At 38.6% G+C, this 25,491-nt stretch overlaps 1 protein-coding gene across 8 annotated transcripts; it reads right to left on the reverse strand.

Annotated features, from left to right (window-relative positions):
• Positions 1 to 495: 495 nt before the first annotated feature.
• nocta (nocturnin a) lies at positions 496 to 24,272 on the reverse strand. Of its 8 annotated transcripts, none has more exons than XM_039751674.1 (4): positions 23,858 to 23,963; positions 8,578 to 8,706; positions 6,461 to 6,721; positions 496 to 4,052 (listed from the first exon to the last, which is right to left on the reverse strand). In XM_039751674.1, exons 2-4 carry the CDS (start codon positions 8,618 to 8,620, stop codon positions 3,217 to 3,219), a joined length of 1,140 nt encoding a protein of 379 aa, XP_039607608.1. In that variant the 5' UTR covers positions 8,621 to 8,706; positions 23,858 to 23,963; the 3' UTR covers positions 496 to 3,216. The 8 variants fall into 8 exon arrangements, with proteins under 8 accessions (XP_039607608.1, XP_039607609.1, XP_039607607.1 ...); XM_039751675.1 differs by lacking the exon at positions 23,858 to 23,963 and adding an exon at positions 14,270 to 14,285; XM_039751673.1 differs by lacking the exon at positions 23,858 to 23,963 and adding an exon at positions 11,529 to 11,664.
• Positions 24,273 to 25,491: the final 1,219 nt, after the last annotated feature.

Genomic DNA, 25,491 nt, shown 5'->3' on the forward strand with positions numbered 1-25,491 from the left:
GACCCCAAATTGAAGTAGCAGTCCTGACAATTGTTCTCAATTTTTTGTAAAAAGAGAATGTGCAGAGTGTTCGTGTTGGCCATTGCCAAACTGTTTCAGTCAGTTGTGTTTTATTTTTAGGCAGCACTCTGTGGTGTTCAGCATTCCCGTGAAGTGCTGGATGTTTTTTTTTTTTGTTTCTATTCTCCCAACGTTGCCCCTGTTGGTTGCCGTACCGCTTTTATTTGCTTGTGTGTATCAAGCTGGCACTTGAAGGCTGCATGTCAGTTTCGTCCACCCAGTCTCCCCTCTGCTCCGTGTCCATTGCCAGTCGTTGTTTCGGCTCCCTTTGTCACGTAGCCCTGAACTCCGTTTCTTTCAGTTCTGGCCTTCCTTGGAAATCAGGTTTTTGAGAAACATTCGGCAGGCTGGTTGGTTCTCGGTGGTCACAGCTCTCCTCACAGAGAAGTCTTCCTCTGCTGCAGCTGGTGACTGAATGTCATGACAGCACTCAGATTAGAGCAAAATAAAAGTTTTATTTATAAACTTGCACTTTGGCCTCTCAAACATTCTGTTAATGAACCAGCAAAAATACAGTCCTATGAGGTTATGAAAGTGTAACGCACTTCCAGCAGAGTCCAACAAGTGGCTCTCTTTACAAAACACACACAAACGTGATGAATTCAAACTGTAACATGTGAAGGTACAGAAATATAATAAGGCAAATGCATATATGGCCAAGTAAATATGTTACCAGCTGGAAAAAAAGAAATTGTAGTAAGGCAGAATCTTCCAGCAATTTCTAATTAAAGAAATACAAACTAATTACCACTTCTGTTCTTTAAGAAGCAACATCGGTTTCCCAGCTCCCATTATTGCAGAGCACCACCCCAGTGAGAGGGTGCGAGTGTCCGTTTATGCAGTAGTTTTCATTTCTCCAGCCAGCATTAGTAAAGGTTTGAATGTGCACCTCCAGAGCTGTCCTGGTGGCAGCTGGTGTAGGCCCTCGCAGAGCCCACTCAGGTCACCAAGCGTGCCTAATTTTGGGATACGAGAGACTGGGCCCCGAATTGAACCCTAGTCCCAAAGATCCCTCAAGACGGCCAGTGACTTCTGGTTGGACGACTATGCAGCCGAGGCGCTCACAGAAAGTGGCGTCTCATTCTGGATGGAGCTCCGAGTCAGAGCTGATCGCTACAACAGTGTCGTACTTTGTGCACAATGGCGCATATGTAAGGAATGAAACCCAGTTTGTTTCAAGTTACTTCAATAAATAGACTGGGTGACCGCCTGGCAGCCCCACCGTCTCTCGGGATCGACACCTCGCACAGTCAGACCGCATACGAGCCTTTGAGATGGGCAAGACAGTGACCAGGCTGGGAATGGAATCTGGGCCATGGCAGCACCAATGCCACCTCCTGTGCCACTGTGCTGCCCATCTCATAAAGATTAACTGAATCAAAACACTAAACATCTTGACCTAAAGCTCACACCCTTGGGAAACTCCAACTCTGGCACTTCAATTAAGGACAACTTGCTTTTTAAAACAGTAAACCTAAAAACAAAAGCACTGCCTGTGTTTCTCGGAGATGTTGTGCATTTTTATCGTTTATTACCTTTTCAAACTCGTCAAAGTGCAATGAAATGAACCGTTACAATTTTGCTCCTTTCTCTTTTTGCATAGTTCTTTAAAGACTAGGCTGACCTTTGCACACGGCCGTGCATGACCCCCTAGCTGCTCCAAGGTAAGAGATATTATTTGCAAGCGCCAGTCCGTCAAACTTGCTAATCAAAATACAGAAACAGAAGTTTTAGAAGATAATTTCTGCGAAATCGGAACTCTCAAAAAAAATATGTCAACATCAGCTTATCTTTAAAATTCACAAAAACATTAAATTTAAGATTCAAATAATTTAAATTAATGGACATTAAGACAGTTTGATAATAAAAAAATAAAATAAATAAACATGACAATACAGTGGCACAAACAGTAACATTACAACAATAGTGGACTGGAGAGATTTTTCCACAAAAATATTGCGGCCCAGTGAAGGCACACACACACACACACACACACACCTCAACGTAAAAATTTCTGAAAATGTGAAAGTGAATAAAATAAATGAAAACAACATTTTAGGTGTTCATACAAAATTCAAATGAGACAAAAGTGCAACGCAATGACAACTCGGGGAACAAATGCCCGCAAGTATTTTCGTGGATTTCTTTTTTGTTGTCTCTTTTTGTATTTTTTTCCGCTAGACAGATTAAAGTCAACTGAAGTTAGTTAATTATGGCAAGGCAGTTGAATAACAATGCATTTCGAATTATTTAACAACTTAAGGCTAAATGAAAGCATATTGCTACAATAAGCCAAGCGACCCAACGGTGTTAAAGTAGATCTTCTCCTGCCACTGGACAGAGGAAGTCCAAATCGCTTCAGCGTCATTTCCCACAAATCCTGCACGTGGTGATCGTCACCATCTGTGAGCTCGGTGCTTGTTTAACAGGCTTGAACAGTAACACGTTTGTGAGTCGCGCTGCAAATCATTTAGGGTTAGGGTTAAATGACTCGCCCCACTTGTCCGTTTTTATTCGCGTCCACCGCTTGATCTTGAGGTCGGGGAGAGCTGCCGTTTATCTTGGCTACATCAGGCACAAAGCAGGAACCAGCCCTGGGTGGGGATGATGGTCCATCACAGACATTTTCATGAATTATTTTCCACTGAACGTGCTCTCTAACGACTATTAAAGATAGCTGCCCAAAAATGACAGCAGGAATCTGTAAATGTTTTGCCTGACAAAATTCGATCCATCCATGAGGCTTATCCATTTCAAGGTCACATGGAGTGAAGTTGGTCAATAGTTACAATGCACAGTCCATATGAACGGATTATGGAGCTGCACAGGAAGCTGAGCCTATCCTATTTTTCAAAAAAGTGCAATTTTATTTATGTAAAATAAACTTTTGTGACAAATTTGTACAGGGGAACGTGCCTGATGTTATCATGGACTGTGCTTTGAAGAAGAACATTCAGCAAACAAAATGTGACCAGACTAAGAAACACACACGTTCTTGCTTTCACCAAATACACCTTAAGACTTTCCTTTCTATTACTAACTAAAACAAATAATGTGCACTCTTTTCATTAGACTACTTACTTCTTTAAATAATAAATAATAACTTAAATAGATGTCTACACATGCAGCACACCTCCATAAACTACTGACAGAGTTTTACAAAAGTCTATCGGGCTCGTCACTGAAGCTGAAATCGCACACTAGGGACAGGTGGTCTGACGGATAGCTCAATGATGGAAGCCTGTTTGGTCCTATCTGCTCCTCAGTCGGGAAGCAGAGAAGGGAGTCCACGTTGAAGGCATGCTGAGAGTACCAGATGTAATCCAGAGTGTGGCAGCTCTCCCCGGAAGGACGGATCTTCCAGGTTGTATAAGGAGGTTCAGACTGGCCATCACTGCTAAGTAGTTTGTATGCGCTGTTCAGGTTAAGGCTGGAGGTGGCAAAGCTCTTGTACACGTCCTCTGAAGGCTCAGCATTAAAGTCCCCACAAACTAACAAGGGGATGCTTGTTCCTTCTGTAATGGACTGTAAGCTTTGCAGGAGGTGGGAGCCTTGGGCAGAGCGAAATCTCTCCCAGCCACTGCGCGCTTTCAGGTGAGTCACTGCAACACAGAAGATGTGGCCCGTCTCTCTGCACCGTAACGTCTGAGCAATCGCTACCTGATTTGTCTTCAGCATCATGGCTATTAGGCGTATGTTGGTGCTGTCCAGCAGCTCAAACCTGTCCTTATTAAAAAACAGGGCACAGCCGTCGGGGCCATTGTTGTGCTCCACATCTAGGCAAGGTGAAGAGGGTTTTGGGTAGAAAGTGCAGTGGTAGCCAAGGCTGCTCAGGGCTGGCTGGAACGTGTCAAAGTAATGATCCACTTCTTGCAGGCACAAGACATCCGGCCGATACAACAAAATCTCCTCCAGGATTAGATACTTGCGTTCGGCCCAGTTCAGAGCCTCCTGTGGACACTGAATAAAGTTATCTTTGCCTTCACCAAGTGCTGAAAAACAAAAAAGAAAGTTGAACAAATCTTACTTTGTTTAAAGAAAACAAAAAAAAACATGTATCAATAACCATTTTAGCAAAATGTACCAAGAAATAAACATAAAAGTGGACTGAAAAAGACGATGGCTTTATGTTGTTTTGTAGCCTTTCTTCTCAAGTGGGTGCTAACTTTTTACTCAACCGTTTTGTCAGACGAATTCCTTTACTGAAGTGGTCTAATTTTGCTCTCTGTCTGGGAAGTCATGTGTGCACAGCAGTCAATGTGACCTCTCCGAGAAAAGCAACTTAGGGTAGTCAGTCCAGAAATAAAAGATTCAATTGCATAGCTTTTGCACTTTGCTTATCGCCAGCAGCAAGTTAACTATGGCCTCATCAGTAAGCTAAGCCCTTTCAACATGGAAGAAGGTTTTTTTTGCCAATCTGAGGTGAGAGATATTACTCCGATTTGTAAATGAAACTCATAGTTGTGGCATGAAGGTGAATAAAGCACACAAATAACCGAATAAAATCTACATATAAAATCCAATGTCTGTCCACTTTTCACGAGAGAACCACTTAACGGATTTAGATCGGGTTTTTTTCTATAATTTGCTTGAATATTCCAGTCGACTTTGCGACTTCTCTTATCACACTAAGTATTATAGTTTGCTTGCGCTAGCGATTTATTCACGCAAATCAGAGAAAGAGGCTCCAGGCTGAGAGGAGCGGGAGGCGGGACCTCAGGAGTAGGGATCCGGGCAGTGCCATCCTCACTCACGTGTTGGCCACCGTTCGAGTCGCTCTACTGCTCGCCACATATTGGAGTGTATCCTTGCCTCCGCTTAACTAACGATACCTGTTTGTTCAGCAGAAATTATCACCTAGAGATTGTTGAGGAGTGACGTTTGCCATTTTTGAGAGAGATCGCAGCTACGTGTGTTTCAGAGGGTACCTACTCATTGGCAGAGATATCACGGCCACCTGCTCTTCTCCCCAAGTGCGGGACGCTCTCCCAGGTGAACACATTTGGAAACAGAGGCAACGTTTGACATTGGAGCTTGCCTACCTTCCGCTTGGCCAGAGATACCTCGCCAGCTTTTTACATTTTTGGCAAAGAGATAACAGCTACATTCTCGCCCCGATAGCAAAACCAAAAATACTGTATATCAAGAGGCCCTCGGATAGGAAAGCTATCAATATAAATTCTTCTCAATACAAATTGCATTTTCAAATTTTTTTAATTGATTTTTAAAATTTTTCCTGTTTCACTACTACGCAGGCAGAGCCGTGGGGGACAGCTAGTGCTCCATATAAAGTCACTGACAATTATACTTTGGCCTAAACTGCACTGACCCAAATGAAGAAGATGGGTTTCATCACTGATGATATTGCAAGAAGTGGGCCTTACACTGAACTGAGGTCACTGGAGTTTGTTCTCCAGGTTTATTCTTCTTATAGAACAATATGGCATAACAATGTGCCACTTATTGTGATTTTTAAAATAAATTAAAATATAATTATCTGGGATTAATATTTTATAATACTAAATCACAGATGTTTAATTGCAATGTAATAATTATAAGGCCTTACCCAACCCCAGACACAAGTCCTTAGGGCATTATGATAACATATTTCTGGGGAGGTGCTATCGCTTCCTTGTTCAATGCCAAGAACTGCAACTGCACAGCTGCTAAGTTCTCTGGACAAATCAGTCATGCAATTTGTGAAAGAAAAACAGAGCAGTGGTAAAAAGAAAATTTCTTCTTTGGCTTTCAATCGAAAGAGGGTATGTCATATCCAACACTGGGCACAACCCTTTAGAAACTCAATTCCTACGCCCATGGTGGCATAGCTGTTGTTCTCCTCGACTGTCTGGGTCATGCTGTACAAGACTTAATGTTTGAATTACTACATGAAAGAGCGAGCCAGGGGGGTTTGGTGTAAGTTGTAAGTAATGGTTAAAGGGCAAATACAAACCCATTGGTGGGCAGGGGGGTTCTGGAGGAGCCTGCTACTGCCACTGTCAAAAAGTTCCTCACCTGCCTTTCTCTACCACTCTACAAGATCATACACTATAAACACAGAGTTCAGCTTCCCAGCACCCAACCTGGCTGCCAATAGGGATACAGAACCCCAAATCCAGACTATGTTACCACTCACTGGCAAGGAAAATTGGACCAAAACTTGCACATCTATGGTATTTGCATCCTAGAGTATTTACTGGAAAAAAATATTAAGCCTGTAGTGTTAAAGGATATCCTTATCATATAATCCTATTTGAAATGTCAGTTTATAACAACCTCTATGTGTGAAAATTGAGCGGACCTTGTGAAATTATTAGTTAAAATGCTGTCAAGTAACAACATTGGAGAAAAAAAGTTATCTATACAGACAAGTGTTGAAAACAATTGCTGCCAACAGTACCTTGTGCAAGTATATTCCACTGCATAACTCGAATGGGTGGATACTTGCTGGATTGGCTGCCTGGTAACTTGAAAGTCCTGTGTGGCCGAGGTGGCCTGTTGCGCAGCATCTCTTTACATTCCTCAAGGAGGCAATCGGGATCTATAGGCTCCACATCTACAGCTTGGTCAGGGTATTCTTCTGCCTGGTCATACTGACTGCTCCTTAACGTCTGGGCAAGGGCACTGTAAAGACGGCTTGTGTTAGCGCCCATGGAACACACTGCAAAACAGAAAAGGGTGGAAAAATTAGAATTAAACTTCTCCAAAGCTATTAAATATATAATGCATAATGCATTCATTTATGCTTGATGCTGTGACTATCTGTTAAAACCAAAGTCTAATTTTTGCTTTGATTAAATATAAATAAATACATCTACTATTATATATATATATATATATATATATATATATATATATATATATATATAAATCCTAAGCCTAAAAGTGTAACAATTTTGTGCAATGATTTTATGTTGCACTTTAAATCGGGCTTATTTTAAAACCTACATATATATATATATATATATATATATATATTTATTTGGTATCATTCTTTTCGGAATTTATCGAACTTTGTCATGTTGTTAGATTTTCAGATTCTTATTCTGTTTTTAAATTATAAACTAAAATATCAAGAAAGTTGTTTGTATTTAGGTGATTAAGTCAGCTGAAGGTCAAGTTATGATGACCCATTGCATACCACTTTAGTTTTCATGTGATTTTTCCTGTTATTTAAAATACTCATTTTTTTAAAAAAAGTTTTTTTATCAGTTAAAACGAATGGATCATTTATTTAGTCTCTTTTAAATACTCATCTAGCATAGTGAACCTCAGTTTAACGGGAATACTCCAATTGGTAAGAGAGTAAATATTTTATTCTCATTTCATTATTTTTACTCTGTTAAATAATAATTCATTTTTCTTTTACATATTTATAGAATTTTGTGATTTTGGCAGTAAGTATGGCTGCCTACCAGGCTGCAACTGGGTGTGGGCGCTAAAAGGCGCCAGGGGGCTTTGCCCGCCCCAGTAAATAAATAAATAAACAAACAAACTGAATTTTACGTTTTCACATATTTTACACATAGTTGGATATCTGTCGAGATAAAACTATTCCAAAAATTTGTTTGTTGTTTGTTATCTTTTGACACTATATGTTTGTCTTTACATATACAGTGTGTTATGAATATACTTCATTATAATTTAAAACTGATATGCTGAATAAATACAGATACTATATCCAGAGACATCACACAGCGTCCATGTAAATATTTTAAAATGCAATAATGTTATTTTTATACAGCAATCCACTCATCGTTACAAGTCTCAGAGCTCAGAACAGTTCATCTGACCAAACACAACAAACGGGCAAAAAACATGCCACAAATACTGTACAGCACATGTCAATGGCTTGGTGAGAACACATAAAAGAAAGAAATAAAAACCAAACCAAACATGACGGCAAGACATAAATCCTGGTGAGAATAAAAAACCAAACATAAATAAGCCAAATACGATTTTTCCATGCAGCTAGAACAATGTATACCATCCACATTAAAATGTTACTATTTTTTAGCCTTTTTTTGGGAAACTGGTAATTAACAGATTTAATGCAAGAGCAGCAAACTTTGTGTCCACTGCTATAAAACTATGAAAACACAAAATAAGAAATGTTACATTTTTTACAGTATTTTTATTCAGACTTGGGAGAGCTTATTCTCAAAGACATGAACAGATAAATGCTTAGAAATTTCTAGCAAAAATCCAAAGGTCCACGTAATATCATTAATTCAAGCTCAATGAAATTCTGTACATTCAAAGTTTCTGTCTGGCTTTGGCAACAAACAGAGAAAGTCCAAAAATTCTTTATGTACTGTTCTGAGAGTTTGTTTCTGCCGTTATTAGCTTTAACTTTACATTTTCAAATTTAAATCTAATTATACAGCCGCAGGAAAACATTGATGTCTACATTAATTCCTCATAAAAATGAAGTGTTCTAATCTTCAAGTGAGTTACAATAATAGACAAACAGTCTGCTTAAGTGAATAACACAGAAATAATTGTACTACTTCTTGCCAACACTGTGCAGGTGTTCACAGTCCAGGCTGGGGTAAAGCATGTGAAACTTTAGGCCAAGGACTTCTCCAAAGGCTAACTGGAGTCAATCGATGAGATGGGATTGGATGGAGGTTGAGGTGCCCCTCCCTAAAATAAAATAAAAAAGGACACAAAAAAAGACTAGTGATTGACAAGCTACTCCTCTCAGTGGACCTTAAACAGCAGTGTCAATCTTTCCATCTCACTCCTGGTCAGCTGGCATTAAGAAAAAATAAACAATTAGGGTTGTGAATCTTAAAATACAAACAAATTAAAAGTAAGGCCGAAGGAACATATTCGATTAACAGCAGTAATTGGTTACTAATTGATAAAGTGGGTAGAATGAAAACTGGCAGCCACTGTAACCCTCCAGCATACAAGTTTGACACTTCTGCCTTAGAAGAACTCAGGAACTGATGCAAAAAGTTGGAAAGAGCTACAAAACAACTGTAAAAGCTGTGATGTTCGTCAATTCATGGTAAAACAAATGGTCTACAAATTGAGTGGACATCTTGCAAACAATGTATCAAGCAAAGCATAAATTGCAGAATAAAACACTAAGATAATAGCAAAGGGTCTGCTGAAAGCAAGAACTTGCCAAAGACACTGTTCATAGTTCCACTATAAAGAACACTAAATAAGAAAGGTGGAAGGACATCATATAGAAAGCCACAGCGATCAAAAGACCACTGGATGTTCCACAATGCTTTTGGGTCACTGTTGTGCGAGTGGATGAGACAAAATTGAACATACAAAACTGTGTTTTGAAGAAAACCCAAAACGAAATCATTTACCCCAAACATAAAGCATGGAAGAGGGGACGTCGTTTTATCTCAGTGCCTGGACAACTTGCTAGCATAGGGGGGGACAATATATTCAAAACTGTAAAAATTGATAGCAAAAGTTTAGGGCACTGGTGCATTACCTGAAGCTTAATAGTATTTGCAAGATACAAAAAGACAATAACCAAAAAAATACAGGATTAAATCAACCAGGACGGCTTAAATGAAAGAAAATGTGTGTGCTGGAAGGTCCAAGTCAGAGTCTAGGCCTCAGCTCAGCTATGGCATGACCTAAAGAGAGCTTTTTACACAAAGACTCCCAGAAATATCAACAAACTGAAACCGTTTTGTAAGTGGGAATAGACTGAAATGTCTCCTATCTGTTATACATATCCGATTAACACTTAGAGGAAACATTTGGTGGATGTTATTTCTAATATCTGAGGTCCTACCAGTTACTAAACAGAAGTGTTTTTTTTTTCCAGGCCTGGATTGTGAATATTTAACTAAAGAGTTCAGTATTGAGAAAGGCAAAGTACAAATGTTTGAGTGTTTTTAGTTTAAACAGATAAGGGTTAACCATTATTGTGACTTAGCTGAATAATGGGCCACTCTGTTACAATTAATGTATACAGAAATCCAAAGGGTTCACCAACTGTTTCTAATTGTATATCCACAGTATGCTCAGTCCTACTAATAAGTTATAAAAGCTACCCAAGCCTGCCAATTATAGCAGTAACAAAAGCATTACAGTTAAGTTAATTTTTCATCTAAAAATAAAATGATTGGATAGAAATATGCCAATAAATTCCAAGTAAACATTTATTTTTAGCCGCTCTTCCCCACCCCACGAGTATAATTTAAAAGAATGATGAAAACAAAAGGAGGAAGTTTGACCTACAGAAGTAGTAGAATAAAAAACTAATTTATCACATACTTGCAGATCAGGAAGTGGCCTGCAATATTTCATATGCTAACTTTACTGCAGACTAAACCATCAATAACATATAAACTGAGATGTATTATTGCCAGTTTCTTCAAAAAAAAAAAAAAATTACTTGTGGTAGCCGTGGCAAAAAAAAAAAGTGTGTATTCAGCTTCCCCAAGGTGACAATGTGCTAACTGCACCCAGGATGCAATCCAGGCCAGCATTCAAACCCAGAACTCTAGAGTGAACAACTGCCTCAAGGAATTATAATTAACAGCACAAGGAACTGCTCCTAAATAAATACTAAAAAAAAAAAAAAAAGTGTTGTTTCGGACCCATGCTTGTTAAAGTATAGATTTCTTTAGTGAAACTATTTTATGGCTTATTTTTACAACTGAACTAAACTCACTGAACACAATTAGTACACAATAAATGTCTGTGGTTCTTAAGACACGCTTGTACATGTTAATGCATGAATAATCAGTATGTCAATGGCAATTTAATTAAACAATCTTCAAAGGAGTTGCTGAAAAGGAGAGAGAGAAAAAAAAATCAGAATGTAATGGTTTTATTGTAAACATATTATATTAAAATGATGTGTCTTAAAAAAACGTATCAAATCAATGAAACCAACTTCACTGTGCAGCATCTCTGTGGCCAGCCACGTTAATATGTATTTAATATCTAAAGCCTGAGAATCTCACCCTGATACCATTTGGTATCAAAACTTTGTATAAAACACAGGGTGACACAAGATTATGTGAAATATGACTGACATAATAGCAACCACTTTATTTCTTAATATTTGCTTCGACATGAAAAAAAGTTAACAAACTAAATAAATAATAAGAATTATGTGTGGCTGCCACAGAGAACAGTAAAAGTTTTCCATTGTTTAAGAATAGAAAAAAGCAATTATTATACCACAATAAATTAAATTAACATAATAAATCCCAAGCAAAAAATGCGAGTTGAAAACATTAATGTGAAACTCAACCAAGTTTTACACACATAGTAAATATTGGAACATGTCCAGCCTTCAAAGCAGACTGACCAAAATGTTAATAACGATCTTGAGCATACCTCATATTTTAAAACTTTTTCACTCTATAACTGTAATTACAATAACAACAAGTATGCAAAGACAAGTCAGCTTTTCTTCAAAGTAAGCCAAACAGAGGCAAGCTGTTTTCTATCGGTAGACCAAAAAAAAAAAATACCTGTAGAAGATTTCAAAGATCACAGAGTTTATCCTTGGAAAAGGTTCTCAAACCAAGGCCAACCCGTTAAGCGTGCCCTTCACAAAAGCAAATGGAATCCATAACAAACAAAATAATCACGCAGGACGCCCAGCATTACTGCTCCTCCTTTTAAACGTCAAGGTCAACTGAACATGCAGCCTCCAAGCAGAATGTTAAGTATGCCATCTAATGACTACTTCTGGTAATACGCTGCTTTCTAAAATTTAAATGTAAGGATAACTTCTTTGTACACATTATGTAGGGCAACTCTGTGGCAAAAACTAAAAACAAATCATCTGTCTTTTAAAAGCCCAGCTTCCACTTAGCAATTGTAAAAAAGAATAAAGGTACTGAAAGAAGGAAGATAATATAGTTTAATTTTGTGGCATTTATATTATACTTTGTTAGAAATTACATGAAAAAATTACAGAGTATCTACTTAAAAAGTCAAGATATCATTTTGTTAAATTGTAGTTTTCTGTGGTGCAGAACTGGGCAAGCATGCAAGATATAAATGAAACTAGAAAATAAAGGAAAAACTGAGGTGCTTTGAGGTGGAAATGTGTGTTAGCGGTCTGCACACTTAGCCATTTACTGCAACCTGCATGATAAGCCCAAGAACAAAATGAAAGGTGAATAAATAGAATTTGTTGACAATACACCACGTTGCCAAGTTCAAGAAGGTATTCAAATACACAGACTGATTTGCAGATTTAATTGCTTTACTGTACAACAAGATGGCACTATCTCAGAATGACACAAAACCCAGGAAAGCTTTCAGCCTACAAAAATTAAAGTAAGGAGTGGATATACTTGTACAGGTCAACAATGTCACCACTTCACAAAGGTACAGCTCATAAAAATGTGGCAACTTTTAACATGTATTAATATCCGTTAACTAGTTGTGTTAACTGGCTTTGGCCGAGAAATTTCTTAAGACAAAGACCGTTAGTTATAGTGCTATTAGTTGGCTCTATCAGAAATACTATGTAACCAAGTACTTTTCTGTATGCAATATTTGTTATTTTTTTTAAACCAGATGTTAGTATAAATAACTTTACTGGAGCTGCATACTCTTGGACATTCTACATACAACTGTCTGGAAATAAAATATTTGTGCTGTAGATCAATTCCTACTTTTTCTAGTGACTGACCTTGACTTTTGTTGGCGGTCATTGGAAAAATACAATTTGACTATAAACTGTATTATTTTTAATTTAAACAGGTAATTAGTAGAAATCATGGGAATTTGGAGTGTAAATATAATTTTTAAATATAATAAAAAAGGCAGCTTCGATTAGAATTAAATGTAATGCTTTGATCTTATACTGCCACAAGATTTTAGACAGTTTAGATCAAAAGCAGTATAAACTGAATCCGGGTTTACTTACATATTTACTATATTTTTTTTTTATTTATTTACTATAAATATTCATACAACATTGATGTTTAGAGGCTAACTATTTACATGGGACGCACAGTGAACTGAATATTTTAAGCATTGTACAGGAAAAAATGTGAAGAGAAATAATATTGTGAACTATATACAGTGTCTTAGTGCTTGAAGTGGAACCAAATTACTGGTGGTACTCTGTTTAGTCAGCATCTTGCACTTTCATCATTAGTTTTACACAGCAACATGTCAGTTGAAATGGTGGTGGGAGAACAGTAAAAACACTGCACTGTCCACCTCCTGTATGTTCTGTCCTTGGGGGTAGGGGTCTCCTTTACTGTGCTGAGCAAGCACTTAAACTTATTGAGGCAAGCCTTCACTTCAGACTTGTGTTGTACCCAGGGCTTGAAGTGGGCCGGTATCCTGTTCCGGCCTTTCACGATTTCTGCTATGTGAACCGGACCATAGTAACACATCGTGGACTGCCTTTCCAGGGGACATCGCAGTTCTCTGCAGTATTGCATGTATTTCATCATCATCTCCCACCCTGTTGTTCAAAGTATATATAATGTACTGTAGATAGGCATGATCAGTAATCCATAAATTTGTATATATTTTTTAGTGCATCACGAGGAGTAAAAAGAACAGAATAGGTAGTTACTGCATGTACCCCAGGAGGCAACTTGAAAAGCATATCAACTTTGAGCTTTTCAGAACTTTCATTCTTCCCCTTTGCTTCTGGTAGTGGGATTCATCTGCATAAAATGGAACTCAGCACAGAGTTGTCCTTATGAATAGCCCACTTGTAATGCATTACTACGGACAATAAATAAATACATTAAAAAAGCACTTTGGCAACTTTTTTTTCTGTAACTTCACCAAATGTCAATCAAATCTGTCAAGGCGTGTTTTTTGAAAGTTTGGGGAAGTTAGTCTTTAGATATACCCCAAAATATTTATATATTGAAATGTTCTTTATTAGCAGATGCCTATATCGCTAGATATGCCATCCTGTCTAATGTGAGCTTTTTAAGTAAATGGCAGATAGTGTTTATGTTGCTAAGTGACTGAATGTTGCATTATAGATAGATAGATAGATAGACAGAGTTCTGTTATTACTAATAAAAAAATAAAATGGCAGGATTCATATCCATGCCTTACTTTTTAGTCACAAACATACACACTGAAACTTATCAAGATATAAACACAAAGTAATCCATAACATCGACAGCACTAAACACTGTGAAAAATTATTCCACAGCAAATATAAATTGTTATATTATTAATCTACATATTAAATAATGACAAAACAATTCATATTACTCACACAGTTTTTAAATACGTCCACCACACGTACCTTCTTCAGTGAAACTAGCTTAAAATAAAAGCTTAACATTGGATTGTAGAGATAAACTTAAAACCTCTGACCTCCTCATTCCACCATCTGAACCCTTCTAGATCTACATACATACACTGGTTGACTGTAATGTCAGAGCTAAAAACAAATCTCTATTTGGTCTAAAAATAATTGAGTCCCCCCATGAGAACTGAACCAGAAAACATGATAGGGCCTACATTGATGTGAAGAAAAGAGGTTAACAAGGGGTATATTATATTTTCAGAGACTAGGAAATACACATGTATGTATCTTATATAAAGTAAAAATATAAACTGTAAACACACATTAAAAATATTATCTGTTCTTGACTGAGGTTATGAATGCTCCTGTTAGCACTGTCCTTTTTGAAAGTCAAAAGTCATTCTTAACATTTAACAAGATCTTGTCAGGGCAGCTCCACCCTAACAACTGTTTGGTTTTCATCTTTACAGACTCCTGTTTTTTTTAAAGTAATGTCACCTCAACATTTTATTACACTGCACACATTACAAATCAAATAGATATACAGTAATACTACATTTAATTCAAATACAGAGAATAAAAAAAAAAAAAAGTTTGTTAACCATACCAAAAAATTTCAAGCTGTATACTTCTGTTTTAACAGAACAAATTATGGTAGCAGTCAATAGTGTGCATACGAGTGTGTATGTTTGCAAATACGCTCTTCTTTCTATATTACCTACACATACACTCTATGTGGAATGCACTGTGAATGCATAATTTTGGCTACAATCAAAATTATTCCTCAAAACTGCCTACTTCAACCTACAGAAATGGACTGAACTATATTATGATCATCAAGTGCTTCTGTGATGAATTCCTTCCAGGGGCCACAACTTGAAGAAGGCAGATTCACCAGCGTGTGTGTCAGCTTTTATCCCTCCAGATCAGAGAATGTCCAGTTCCATTGCCTCAAAACACTACTCACATCTACAATTATTCCCAGTTTCAAATAAAAACAAACAGCGTCAGATCCCTAGGGCGGTAGTATGTATCATGATCGTGAGTGAGAGAATAAAAGTGAAAACAAAAGGTAACTTTTACAAGTACAGTACTATAAATGTACAAGGTCTGTTATAGACGAAAACCAAATGTAAGTGTGTACTGTATAATATTAACAATAAGAGCAGCTCACTACTGAAAATGGCAAATATAGGAGGCAGTGGCGATCGAACCGGTAGCCCCTTGATTACAAGTCAGCAATTACTGTAGGAATGGAACACACATGAAATGGATGTGTTCCAAATAATGATCTATTATTTCCACTCTAAAACTCCAGCAGTTCACTCCCAGATAATCAAACAAGGCATGAGAGAGGAGAACTTAGTGAAGTTCTACGACGGTGGGGATGGAATAGCAGGCTGCTTGTCTTAAACTGCACATTTACAGGACAAAAGACGCTGACGGAGAGGTGCAAATGGATTTAAGGTGGGCCGAGTTTTTACGTAGGCTCTGGTAATTCTAGAGTTAAAGTAAGAGGATAACATAACAAGACCATTCACTTGCTTTCTATCCATTTCATCCAGTGAGGGTTGCAGTTGCAACAATTTGAGCCAAACAGACCCATCCATCATAGCTATAGGAACAGATTTTCAACATCACTTAGTCCCATGTATATCAAAGGGAGATAATGACCCTTGCATGTCTTTGATTTTTCCCAGGAACTTCTCCCAGTGGTTTATGTCCGCTCTTAAATAGCTGATTTACTGTAAAGGAACTTTTTTTTCTGATACCTTCAAAAATGTGTTTTGATTGTGGCTTTATAAGCTTGTTGCATCTTTGTGCTGGAAATTTGACTATGATGGTAAGGAACAAAATAAGTGAGTATGATTATGTTTAATCAGCTGATACTAATTATAGCTTTAAGTTGGTTAGTTTGCCTAGGGGCAACTATGTCTTCACAGTGATGTTAATGTTGAATAACTTTGCTCATCAAATAAATTAAATATGCTGAAAAGGTGTTATTTGTATACTCAGGTGGCTTTTGATATTAGTCTTTTGTTAAATACACCTAGTGTAAAAATGAAGCAATAATGGAGGAAACCAGGAGGGGGAAAAATATTTCCAAGGTACTGCATGTCAATCATTGCAAACCAGTAACAGCGCACTTCACGATAACGTGCAGTGAATCCACTTGACTTGAGCATTCACAGTTTTCATGCTCTTTCTCTGTACAGTAGGTTTAGCATTAATTTGCTCAGAGGTTGATGCGCTTGCTACTTCCTGAACAGCTCTTCTTTTCTCCACCCTAGCAGCCCACTTCTTCTCTTCTCCCATCAGCATCTTTTCACGTTAAAACTGATTAAGTCAGTGTTTATGTTGCAATTACTTAGTATGTTTTCCTTAAATTTTTCACTTAAGTCTTCAATCTGCCTCAAGAATGATTTAAGATATAAAGAGGTAGGGGAAGTGATGGCAAAGGTGGTACGGATGAGAACGGCGCCCATACACATGTGCCGCACGGCCACCCTGATGGCCGCTGCCGAGAGTTGATTCTACAATAAAATAAAATAAAAATAAAATAAGGAATAACCTTGGAGGTCAATCATCACCTTGAAAGCGGATAGTAGACATTACATAGTATGTGTGTACCAAATTTCGGTTCACCGACAAAGCGCGGTAGACATATGCACCCCAAAAAAAAACGTCGACGGACAAATGAGCGCCAACAAACCCGCTAACTGGTTTTCGAAAAATGTGAGTGGACAAAATCGCGAGAGAGGCCAAGAGAGTGGGACGCCCTTGCTGCAATTCTTCCTACATATGCAGGGCGTGATCTTAAGGACTATCTGCGTGCCTTGCTGATGGCATGCCGCGTCTCATAATATTGACTTCTAAAATAAACATTATTATATATGCTTTAAACTAGTAGTTCATATTTAATGAAACTTTCGCGATTTTGTCGGCGCGTTTTAATCGGCGCTATTTTGTCGGCGCGCATATGTCTATTGCGCAAATGTCGGGTCACACCAAATTTCAGGTCAATAGTTTAAATGGGTTGCGAGCTACAGGTGATTTAAAATCCTGGACAGACAAATGGACAGCCACAGTAGCATATTATATAAGAAGATTAGGAGTTGTTTGAATATTGCTGCCAAAGATTTGTCTTCAATAAATTATGCTATGGGAAATTACCAAAAACATCACCCATATTGAAAACATACATCTGTCCATTACCTAACCCGCTTATCTAGTCTAGCGGAGCACATCCAATATGAACAGCACAAAGTGCAAAGATAAAAACATTCCTGGGCAGGTATGGGGAACCCGTTCATTACTTGGCTAATCATAAACAAGTTTCATTTCACACGTTAACCTAATCTGCATAACTTGTTTTAGTAGGGAGGAAAACCAGGATACCTGGGAGAGAACCTACACAGAGAAAGGGAGAATGTGAAAACTCCTAATAGGAAGGGACAGGGGTTATGAGATATACAGTGGTGTGAAAAACTATTTGCCCCCTTCCTGATTTCTTATTCTTTTGCATGTTTGTCACACAAAATGTTTCTGATCATCAAACACGTTTAACCATTAGTCAAATATAACACAAGTAAACACAAAATGCAGTTTTTAAATGATGTTTTTTATTATTTAGGGAGAAAAAAAAATCCAAACCTACATGGCCATGTGTGAAAAAGTAATTGCCCCCTTGTTAAAAAATAACCTAACTGTGGAGTTCAATTTCCGTAGCCACCCCCAGGCCTGATTACTGCCACACCTGTTTCAATCAAGAAATCACTTAAATAGGAGCTGCCTGACACAGAGAAGTAGACCAAAAGTACCTCAAAAGCTAGACATCATGCCAAGATCCAAAGAAATTCAGGAACAAATGAGAACAGAAGTAATTGAGATCTATCAGTCTGGTAAAGGTTATAAAGCCATTTCTAAGGCTTTGGGACTCCAGCGAACCACAGTGAGAGCCATTATCCACAAATGGCAAAAACATGGAACAGTGGTGAACCTTCCCAGGAGTGGCCGGCCGACCAAAATTACCCCAAGAGCGCAGAGACGACTCATCCGAGAGGTCACAAAAGACCCCAGGACAATGTCTAAAGAACTGCAGGCCTCACTTGCCTCAATTAAGGTCAGTGTTCACGACTCCACCATAAGAGAGAGACTGGGCAAAAACAGCCTGCATGGCAGATTTCCAAGACGCAAACCACTGTTAAGCAAAAAGAACATTAGGGCTCGTCTCAATTTTGCTAAGAAACATCTCAATGACTGCCAAGACTTTTGAGAAAATACCTTGTGGACTGATGAGACAAAAGTTGAACTTTTTGGAAGGCAAATGTCCCGTTACATCTGGCGTAAAAGGAACACAGCATTTCAGAAAAAGAACACCATACCAACAGTAAAATATGGTGGTGGTAGTGTGATGGTCTGGGGTTGTTTTGCTGCTTCAGGACCTGGAAGGCTTGCTGTGATAGATGGAACCATGAATTCTACTGTCTACCAAAAAATCCTGAAGGAGAATGTCCGGCCATCTGTTCGTCAACTCAAGCTGAAGCGATCTTGGGTGTGGCAACAGGACAATGACCTAAAACACACCAGCAAATCCACCTCTGAATGGCTGAAGAAAAACAAAATGAAGACTTTGGAGTGGCCTAGTCAAAGTCCTGACCTGAATCCAATTGAGATGCTATGGCATGACCTTAAAAAGGCGGTTCATGCTAGAAAACCCTCAAATAAAGCTGAATTACAACAATTCTGCAAAGATGAGTGGGCCAAAATTCCTCCAGAGCGCTGTAAAAGACTCACTGCAAGTTATCGCAAACGCTTGATTGCAGTTATTGCTGCTAAGGGTGGCCCAACCAGTTATTTGGTTCAGGGGGCAATTACTTTTTCACACAGGGCCATGTAGGTTTGGATTTTTTTTCTCCCTAAATAATTAAAACCATCATTTAAAAACTGCATTTTGTGTTTACTTGTGTTATATTTGACTAATGGTTAAATGTGTTTGATGATCAGAAACATTTTGTGTGACAAAGATGCAAAAGAATAAGAAATCAGGAAGGGGGCAAATAGTTTTTCACACCACTGTATCTTCATGCCAACAAGGAAATACATAACTTCCTATAGGACTGCTTTTTGAACTACTTTTCTACTAAAGGTGCTATGCTGCAATTCGGCTGTTATATATGTACTATAAGCTGGACCTGTTCACTCGTATTGTAAAAACCACAGATCTCATTTTATATACAGATTAGCATCAAAAATAAATGCAGGACCAGATATCTCAGATTTTTCTCACTCAAAGATATTTCCAAAATTAATAAAAAAGTCAGTGAAATTTGAAGTGAACAATCTCATTGAAATGTCTGAAATATGGATAAATACCAATTTATATCTTCTCCTTATATCATTTTACATCTCACCTATTACTTTAGATAAGGCCTTTGTATTTCAATGACATTCTAAACAGACATCTAAACATCTGAACAATGTATTCTCCATCTGTTTTTCCTGGAGAGGTTCAGAGCAAAGCAATACTTATGTTGGCAGAGTTATAAGTCACTAATCAAACCTATGCGAGGTATAATTATCACATCAGAAAACTTTGCCCAGGTCCTGGTGAGGACACCTTCTGTGTACCACTCACAAATTCCTTAACATTCATATTCCCTTGGTTTTCCTTTGAAGATTCTGTTGTCCTTCCATGCTGACAGGCCCATCTGGATTGAATCTAGGATTATGTACGTTTGTTTTCTCTGATGGACTGGCATTCCCACCAGTGTTGGAGGGCACTCTTTATACTTGTAACAAGTCTGCTATGCTAGCTTAAAAATGGGAAAACATAAGGAAAAACTCAAGCTATTTGGTTATCAACTTAACCTACAGTATGCAAGTAAGTAACATCTCCCAAGACAACAAGAAATCAAAATCACATTGAAGACTTGTTCTTTCATAGTCATATTAGTATTTTTTGAGCATTGGTATATAGACTTGGGGGGGGGGAATGCTACATAAAAATTAAAATATGAAGTGAACCAGACATTTAAAATATGTTACTGTTCAGTTTCTGGAAATTGCAACTAAAACAATGTGCTTTTAAATTACTAAAAACATCTCTCTATTATATAAAATAATCCTGGCATGATAACAAGACTTTTTAGCCTGGGACGAGACTTTTTCAGAGAGATACTTTCAGGTCCGGCGAGACGAGACTTTGTGCCAAGAGATTTAACCACGCCCGGGGCCGGAAATAAATGACAAAGAGTAGATGACAAAGTAGAATGTCGTAAAGAGGTTCAAAAACATTGGTGCAATACACATGGTGAGCAGGGTAGAGATAATGAAAGTAGTAAAATTTGAAAGTCTCAAAAAAGTGACAGTAAAGATCGCATTAGCGCAAACAAATGGAAATTATTACTCTGTGAAATAATGGAACAGTGAAAACTGGTTGAATATATTGTTCAGATTTAAACTTTAAGTCAGAGACTTGTAGATTGTCTAATTTGTGTTGCCGTCAGGGAAAAAGTAGTGCTTCTTCCCAATGAAGAGGCATATCCGCACAAATTAAAAGATTTGTTGTTTGGTGAAAGTGAAATCCACATATGTGAGTGGCAGAAATGCGAAGTGGCTGGTGCGTAGCGCAGGCCGGGGGATTGGCGAGCGAAGCAAGCACGGGGCAAAGCCCCCTAATTTATATAAATTCAGTGAACCTACTGACACTTCTCAAAGGCAATCTGATTCTGAAATGCAATCACTCTCCTTTTTTCAGTCATGTTCTACATGTTCAATCGGCAGTACCCAAAGGTTTTTTACTTTACAACCCTACCCATCCATTTTCTAAACTCACTTTTCCACCAAGTGGTTCAAAGGAGCCAGAGTGTATCACAGCCAAACCTGGACAATGATTAACGCACCACCTACACCCACACACTTTTAAAATCAGAGAAGAAACACAGTAGACAAAGATAAAAACTAATGGGCATGGAAGGAGCTGTGACCTCCAAACCAACATGTTAATGGGCCTACAGTGAACACAGGTACGATGTCAAGAATAATGACTGAAAACCCCTGGCCTGCACATACCACATGATATTTAATCACATATGTGTGAATAGTCTTCTCCAGTTAAGCATTTGCTTGGAGTTACTCACAGCACTAACCAAGATCATGCTCCAATTCCTTGCATTGGCATTATATTAGTGGGGGCCCTAACAAGATGGTACAACATTTTAAAGAGTGTTGATTTAAAGTTTGGGATTCACTGAGCTAAGCTATTCCATTAACAATGGATGGTTGCTTTTGATTTCAAATTCTCCCACATGGTTCAAAAGGACAAAGTTGTTTATACTTGTAAACACAGATCCATCGAGTGATGGATGGAACTTTATTTGTTCCCAGGGGTGCAGGAAAATGTAAATGTCACAGAAGTGCAACATCCTTAAAAGATAAGCCATCAATGAAGAACAAAATGTGTGATGCCACTGTTAAAAAAAATGTTAGGCAGCATAATATGCAACAGACAGCAATCCATGACTGTATAATTCCAGTCAATGAATGAAACAAAATCTAAAGCATTAACAACTAATATTTATTGCAAAATGGATCACATTGGACTGCAGAACCCTAAATATAGGATATAGATACTGGGCTAGAAGGACACATTCTGCCAAATCTGATCATTCCTAAGCATTAACGTCACATGGGACAAATACACTCACCTAAAGGATTATTAGGAACACCTGTTCAATTTCTCATTAATGCAATTATCTAATCAACCAATCACATGGCAGTTGCTTCAATGCATTTAGGGGTGTGGTCCTGGTCAAGACAATCTCCTGAACTCCAAACTGAATGTCAGAATGGGAAAGAAAGGTGATTTAAGCAATTTTGAGCGTTGCATGGTTGTTGGTGCCAGACGGGCTGGTCCGAGTATTTCACAATCTGCTCAGTTACTGGGATTTTCACGCACAACCATTTCTAGGGTTTACAAAGAATGGTGTGAAAAGGGAAAAACATCCAGTATGTGGCAGTCCTGTGGGCGAAAATGCCTTGTTGATGCTAGAGGTCAATGAGAATGGGCCGACTGATTAAAGCTGATAGAAGAGCAACTTTGACTGTAATTACCACTCGTTACAACCGAGGTATGCAGCAAAGCATTTGTGAAGCCATAACACGCACAACCTTGTGGCGGATGGGCTACAACAGCAGAAGACCCCACCGGGTACCACTCATCTCCACTACAAATAGGAAAAAGAGGCTACAATTTGCACGAGCTCACTAAAATTGGACAGTTGAAGACTGGAAAAATGTTGCCTGGTCTGATGAGTCTCGATTTCTGTTGAGACATTCAAATGGTAGAGTCAGAATTTGGCGTAAACAGAATGAGAACATGGATCCATCATGCCTTGTTACAACTGTGCAGGCTGGTGGTGGTGGTGTAATGGTGTGGGGGATGTTTTCTTGGCACACTTTAGGCCCCTTAGTGCCAATTGGGCATCGTTTAAATGCCACGGGCTACCTGAGCATTGTTTCTGACCATGTCCATCCCTTTATGACCACCATGTACCCATCCTCTGATGGCTACTTCCAGCAGGATAATGCACCATGTCACAAAGCTCGAATCATTTCAAATTGGTTTCTTGAACATGACAATGAGTTCACTGTACTAAAATGGCCCCCACAGTCACCAGATCTCAACCCAATAGAGCATCTTTGGGATGTGGTGGAATGGGAGCTTCGTGCCCTGGATGTGCATCCCACAAATCTCCATCAACTGCAAGATGTTATCCTATCAATATGGGCCAACATTTCTAAAGAATGCTTTCAGCACCTTGTTGAATCAATGCCACGTAGAATTAAGGCAGTTCTGAAGGCGAAACGGGGTCAAACAACGTATTAGTATGGTGTTCCTAATAATCCTTTAGGTGAGTGTATATCACGCATTAAGGATTTTTATCAAAGACACAAGTCTTCGCATTTTGAGCAGCTAAAAAGATTGTTCAGCAGTCACAATCACAGGGGACTACTGGACATTACTTAACTACCGTGATCGCTTGTCATTCTGCGATTAATCATAATTAAAAAAAATGTAATCGTTTGACACCTTTAATACATAGTGTTTTGTTATAGCGTATTATGACTGTTCTGAAAGCTTACTACCTATAGAAAGAAATTTTCCGTGAATCTACTGTTGAATTTACCAATGGCTCTGCACCGTTTACCAAATAGAAGGAGTGAGAAAACTGCAGAATGGACGAGGCTTTTTAACATACAAAACTTTTCCACTTATTTTAAGAAATCCAAAATTCCAGCCACACTAATGCACACCTCTCTTATGTGCTTTTCCTGTACAGGACGAATTGCGCGTGCACAGTTGTAAAACCAGACACGTGACTTGCATGAACCGCAAATGACAGCAACTGACTTACCTTGAATGGGGATACCCTACCAAAATTGCAGGATATCAAGCTATATGAGACGTTATATAAAGGCAGGCCTATTCCAGCTAGTTGTATATAACACTGTTCAAAAGGTTTCCGCGGAAATAGACTAAAGTTAACTCACCGCTTCTTGAAGTGACCGCCAGCGGGGCGGGCCCCGTCGTAGCAACCGAGGCCGTGGTGCTCACCGCCTTTCCAGCACTGAGGCTGTCAGAGCAGACGGTGTGACAGAACTGGACTGGTGGCACCTCTTGGATCCCGAAAGCCTTTTTGAAGGGAGAAGACAGGGAGGCTGTGTAGATTACCTGGACCTCTCTTTGCAGCAGGGATGTACACAAACGGACCGGACTTTGATACATAACGCAGTGCGGATTCCGTAGGAAGAGCAGAAATAATAGCACTACGCGAGATAACCACGAGACGGAGAAAAATAGATCGAACGTACTAGACACAAAAACAAAAAACACACAAAGACAGTAGATTCTGTTCTCTTCTCGAAACTACACGCTCAGTTTCAGCCGGCAAATCTCTTGCGTCACCATGGAAGACCTGACGCAACTTTGGAAGATACCAAGTGGGGTGGGGAAAGGGGGAATCGGAAACATCGTGTTTACAAACACATACTAGAATGCCTACCGTGAACATCCTCGTCAAAATCCATCTTATATTTACAACATGTCTACAAAGAGCATATTTAAAGAAATGCTAAATTTAAAGTAACCTTTGTGACTCGATAAAATAATCAATTATGCCCCCCTCTGAATTCGAGCACACACGCCAGTTCCCGTAAGAGGGTCTAAGTTCATCGAAAGCGGCGGACTGGCTGGCGTTTTCTGGGACGAACTTGAAACGCAAACGATTGATGACGTTTCCTGTTTGGTGCCTTGTCAGCACCATCCGAAGGTTATTCAAGGCACACGTGAGTCAGCTGTCATAAAGTAAACCCGTACCAAAAGATAATAGAAGAAATGAGTTATAGTTCTCTAACCGCTTAACGGGAGAAGTAACATTTACGTTGCCTGCGAAGCATACAAACCTTTTCAAAACTTTAACGTTTACCACGCGTAAATAAAAGCATACCGAAGTACATTTATTTTACATCCATTTAATCAGTTTAATACAAAAATATTTTCTGAGGGAAAATATATTTATTTGCAATTAAAAAGGCAAATGTATTGAAAACGCATACACACCTCATGGTAACTAAAAAATTGGTTTTGGGGATAGCTGTCGGGAGTTACAGCTTGCAAAACGTTTGTTCTGCTTTATTCAGTTCTACTGTGGACACAGAGAACACTCCATGCAACAGTTGGGTCAAAAATCTGTATTGGCTGAATTCAATAATGGATTGGAAACATTCCCTTTAAGAAAATAAATGTATAACTCACAAGCACCCAACTGTGTATTTTTGTAATGTCATAGCACAAAATCTTAAAGATAGTAGGGTGAGGTTGCAACAATATTTTGGCATTCTAAAACCTGAGAGAGGAAAGACAGGTGAGACTCAAGCAGGGTGGGGGTGGAGCCATGTGCACTTTGCCGGTTCACCTAACCTACATGTCCTTGGACTGTGGGAGGATACTTATGGAGACACAAGGAGAACATTCAAACTCCCCACAGGGAGGATCTGGGCCATAGACTTGTCGCCTTTCTGTGAGGCAACAGCATTAGTACTCCACCACCATGCCACCCAGAATGAACATAGAACTGTAATAAAGATAATATGAATATTTATGCTATTTATTTAATTCATGTAAA

Source organism: Polypterus senegalus, chromosome 4 (assembly GCF_016835505.1).
Source record: "Polypterus senegalus isolate Bchr_013 chromosome 4, ASM1683550v1, whole genome shotgun sequence".
Taxonomy (NCBI): domain Eukaryota; kingdom Metazoa; phylum Chordata; class Cladistia; order Polypteriformes; family Polypteridae; genus Polypterus; species Polypterus senegalus.

Coding starts and splice junctions, on each gene's coding strand:
- nocta (XM_039751672.1), bottom strand. CDS start 24,092: ATGTATCAAAGTCCGGTCCGTTTGTGTACATCCCTGCTGCAAAGAGAG. Junction 6,722..23,857: donor GGCGGTCACTTCAAGAAGCG/GTGAGTTAACTT, acceptor TCTGTTTTGCAG/TGTGTTCCATGGGCGCTAAC. Junction 4,053..6,460: donor GTGGAATATACTTGCACAAG/GTACTGTTGGCA, acceptor TTTGTTTTTCAG/CACTTGGTGAAGGCAAAGAT.